Source organism: Buceros rhinoceros, unplaced genomic scaffold, assembly GCF_000710305.1.
Source record: "Buceros rhinoceros silvestris isolate BGI_N320 unplaced genomic scaffold, ASM71030v1 scaffold916, whole genome shotgun sequence".
In the NCBI taxonomy this organism is placed as follows: Eukaryota; Metazoa; Chordata; class Aves; order Bucerotiformes; family Bucerotidae; genus Buceros; species Buceros rhinoceros.
In genome coordinates, this window is record NW_010419076.1 from 16,483 (window position 1) to 20,695 (window position 4,213).

At 38.9% G+C, this 4,213-nt stretch overlaps 1 protein-coding gene across 1 annotated transcript in view; it reads left to right on the forward strand.

Moving 5' to 3' along the window:
• DPYS (dihydropyrimidinase) overlaps window positions 1–3,565 on the forward strand; it is a gene marked incomplete at its 3' end in the record, with an annotated part of 19,546 nt that extends 15,981 nt beyond the window's left edge. Inside the window, exons 5-7 of the mRNA XM_010138741.1 lie at window positions 489–645; window positions 1,640–1,781; window positions 3,423–3,565. Coding sequence (XP_010137043.1) covers window positions 489–645; window positions 1,640–1,781; window positions 3,423–3,565 — 442 coding nt within the window. The remainder of the gene's footprint in view (window positions 1–488; window positions 646–1,639; window positions 1,782–3,422) is intronic.
• Between the last annotated feature and the right edge of the window lie 648 nt (window positions 3,566–4,213).

The window sequence follows — 4,213 nt, forward strand, 5'->3', positions numbered from 1 at the left end:
TTCCTGGAACAATTATAGCCTGACAATTAAAAGTACCGCCTTGCAAAGTCTCTATGCTCTTTATATTAACTTACTTACATTGTTAAATAGTAAAAAATTTCAGAGCACCAAACAGAAGCTTCTAAGAAATATATGGATCTTGAAATAATTAATGCAATTGAGGACTGTGTTCCTTTTGAAATCTCAATCATGTGCCTGGTAAAAAATGTGTAAACCAATTATAATATATCTGTCAACAATTTAATTAAAAAACTTGCCCAAGCAATCTTCTTTTGAGGAAATATATAGAGAGATCACCAGCAGAATATTCAGAACAGTGATGCTGTGTTATAGCTTAGTTTATTATGTCCTTCCATATGTTGGTGTTTAATTTGAAACACTAATTCAAATTTAAATCCATGGCCACCTAAAAGATCTGGAACAGAGAAAATACAAGATAGGCATTTTTACAGTGTTTGATAATGATACTATTGCTTTCCATTTTTCAGGAAAGATTGTTTATGGGGAACCTATTGCTGCTAGTCTTGGCACCGATGGCACCAACTACTGGAATAAAGACTGGGCTCATGCTGCAGCATATGTCATGGGACCTCCATTGAGACCAGATCCATCTACTCCTGGTTTCCTCATGAACTTACTGGCCAAGTAAGCAGATGAACAATCAGACACAGCTGATGCCCAGATACACAGCAAATTCTGTCTAGAGTATATAATAACACACTGATGCCCTGGAGATTTTCTAAGTACAGAATGTTACAATATCAGAAAGGAGAAATGGAAGGTGAAACCATAGATGAAAAACGTTTTCTGTTTCAGAAATTAGAAAGTGTTCAGATTTTGTTTCTCTGAACTCTTGTGGCCTCCTGTCCCCATTTGATTTTAATCAATAAGCCTTTCTTTGCAGCTTTTACTGCAGCAAAAATTGAAACATGACCAACAGGAAGGCTGTAAGTTGGTAAATGTGTAAAGAGCAGGGTCACAGCTAGGAGTTCTGGGTTTTGTTGTCAGCCGCCTTTGTCACTTGAAGTTTAGATGCTGCATAAAAACTAGGCCTGCTGATTTAGGAAGGTAGATATAAGTTACCCACTTCATAACATCTCCTTCAGAAGGAATTAGGAACAGAAGTGTCCTTCAGATACCTGCAGTTAACAAAACGGTGGTTTGCTGGTATTTCATTACTATTAAAGCTTAACTCCACAAAAGGGCTGAGTTTGACTGAAGAGTCTGTGAAAGTGTGCCTGAACACTGGCTGATGGTTGTGCAGATCTATAATTTCACAGGGTATATGGAATGACACAGCCTAAAATTGCCCTAAGTGAGGATGCAACCAAGCCCCTTGCTCTGGGCAAAGGGGGACAGTCCTCCATTTGTGGACACCTTTGACATATTCAACATAAAAGTGTTATTTTTGGTGCTTGGTTTCTTCTGAGAAGTTTTCTGAAAAAGAAACTTTCTCAGGGGAACTGGCTGTTACTGTGGAGCTGCTCTTGGAGGATGGGACTGAAGACAGACTGGCAGGGCCTATCAGTTTTTCTGTGCAGGACAGATGGCTGGATCTACTCAGCCTTGCAACAGATTTTCCTATGTGGCACTTGTCTGCTACACGCTCTGATTCATAATGAACTTTGTTTCTCCGTAGTGATGATCTATCTGTGACAGGGACTGACAATTGCACCTTTGACATATGCCAGAAAGCTCTGGGGAAGGATGACTTCACAAAAATCCCTAATGGAGTGAATGGTGTGGAAGACAGGATGTCAGTCATATGGGAAAAAGGCACTGTAAGTATATCAAGATGTCTGAACATGAAGATAGTCGATTTTTTGAAGAAAATACAATCTCTCAGCAGTTATCAATTCTCCATTTTTTTCAAGTTTATTTATCATAGGATAACTCTTTTGATACAATATCATAAGAGAGTTCTGCTAACTCTCACTTCATGGTCCTGGGAGATAGAAGAAGAGTAATTTCCAACATTTAGCAACAGAGGACTGCTATTCTTTCAGTGGTAGTGCACAGTACATTTACTTGCAGCATTTTTTTTCACAGACGAAAGTGAAAGAGATGCCCGAAGTTACGACTTAATCAGTCCTGTATTTTTTCCTCTTTGATCTCTCTCAAACTTAGCTGTTGGAGGAGTTTCCACACTGAATGTTTGCCTGTCAACTTCTAATTTGTGTTTTCAGCCAAAGGGAACAAGCTAGAGATTAGAAATGCTTCTCTAATGTATAGCTTAGTCCTGCGAGTCCTATGAGATGAGCACCTTCATGTTCCCCTGACTTCAGATTCTCAGTGCCAACACTAGAATGGTCAGTACTTCTCAGGGTAATGCCCTTCAGACTCTGAATAAACATGAATATGAAAGCTAATGGCCAGCATTTTTGATATGAGGTAGTCTGATGGTGAGGAGATATTGGTGTAAGTGTATGATTCAGAATCTCTCCTGTTAATCTGTACGTGGGATGCAGCTCCAGCTGTCACGTACAAAGCATGCCTATGGTAAAAAAAGCTTAGGTAATTTTTGAAGAGGTTCCTCAATCAGTAATGTCCTCCCTTTTCTTACTTGTAAAATATTACACAGCTGGGAGAGTTTATCTGGAAAGTTTCTCTCACTGTCCACACACCATTGTTTAGAAATAGCAGTGATCGCCACTTTCATTGATTTCTTCTCGGATGACTGCTCACAGGCCACCATACAAATGTACTTTTACGACATTCTGATTCCTAGACTGACCTATGTCCAATATTACTGCCAGCATAGCTGACTTTCTGAGCAAACAATCCATGTAGGCTGGATTAAATTAGTTATGTAGCAATGGTCAGTCCCAAGACACAGGTATATTCATTATTATTTGCCGTTTCACTGATGTGTCACATCAGCAAATCTAGTTTTTATACTACTTGATCTCAAACATTTACTGAACAGTACTATCCTCTGTTATTGCTGAAGAGATTTGCAAATCACCTTTCCTTTATTACACATTGTGCCTTGCCTTTCCTTTGTCATCTTCTAGGCTCTCCTTAATACCGTCTCATCATTTTCCAAAACCTAGATACTTGAGAGATGGTGTGTCTCCTGAGGAAATTGCTGAGCAGGCCTACAGATTCAAAGCCATCTGAAAGATTTTATTTCAGTTGACTTGGGACTGGGTTCATAGAGTATTTGGCTTTAAATTTGCCTTTTTTTCCATTTGCTGTGGGATAAAGTAAGATAAAGTTACCGTATTCAGAGAATGTACATTGCAGTATGTGCATCTGAGACAAATAGTTATTTTTCATTGCTTTTAAACTCTTCAGTATGACATTTAAACATATTGATGTGATGTTGGCAGAGAGCTGTCACTCATCCTAGCCTTTTAAACAAGAATATTTTTTTCATTCCCTGTTTAAAAAAGTAATGAGTTTCGTGTACTCTTCTGCAGTACAGTGGAAAAATGGATGAAAACAGATTTGTAGCTGTTACGAGCACAAATGCAGCAAAGATCTTTAACCTTTACCCAAAGAAGGGAAGAATTGCTGTGGGTTCTGATGCTGATATCGTTGTTTGGGATCCTGAAGCTACAAGGTATGTTTGGGTAGTTATTTCCTCCCATCCAGCTTTTCTGCAGGAAAAAATATCTCAAAGCCTCTGTACAGCAATAAGTCTTTGAAGTGAGCTTATGTTTTTCAACAGAACTTCATATGAATTATTTACAGGTTACCTGTCTCCTACAATAGTGCGTGTAAGTAGAGATCTTTGATCTCTAGATGGGTTTAAAAAAATTCTCCTAAATTGCTGACCAAATGTGAAAGTAACAAGATCTGTGCATTGGGTTATCAGGGGCTTGGTATTGTAAGAGTAAAAGTAACCACTTTGGGATCTTAGAGTAACTCTGTTAAGTGCTTGAATATGTTTAGCTTCCTCCTGCTGCAAAGAGTGGGGAAAGGAGCCTGTGTTCCTGCAGGATGACACTTACAAGCTTGTGTTTTGGACTTAACGGCTTCTTCAAATATATATGAAGGTGGTTAGGATGAGTGGTGAAAGTGTGGGGTCTTGCCCTCCTAATATCTTCTCCATGGCTGATAGAGCAAATATAGTGGTAGAACCAGGAGTGAGCTTAGTTCTGATGCTCAAGCTGCGCATGCTTATGCTTTTATTTAAGAAGTTTTCTGATTTTGCACAAAGTCTTCTAGAATCAAGAACCTATGCACAAAGGTCTGCTGATGTCTCACC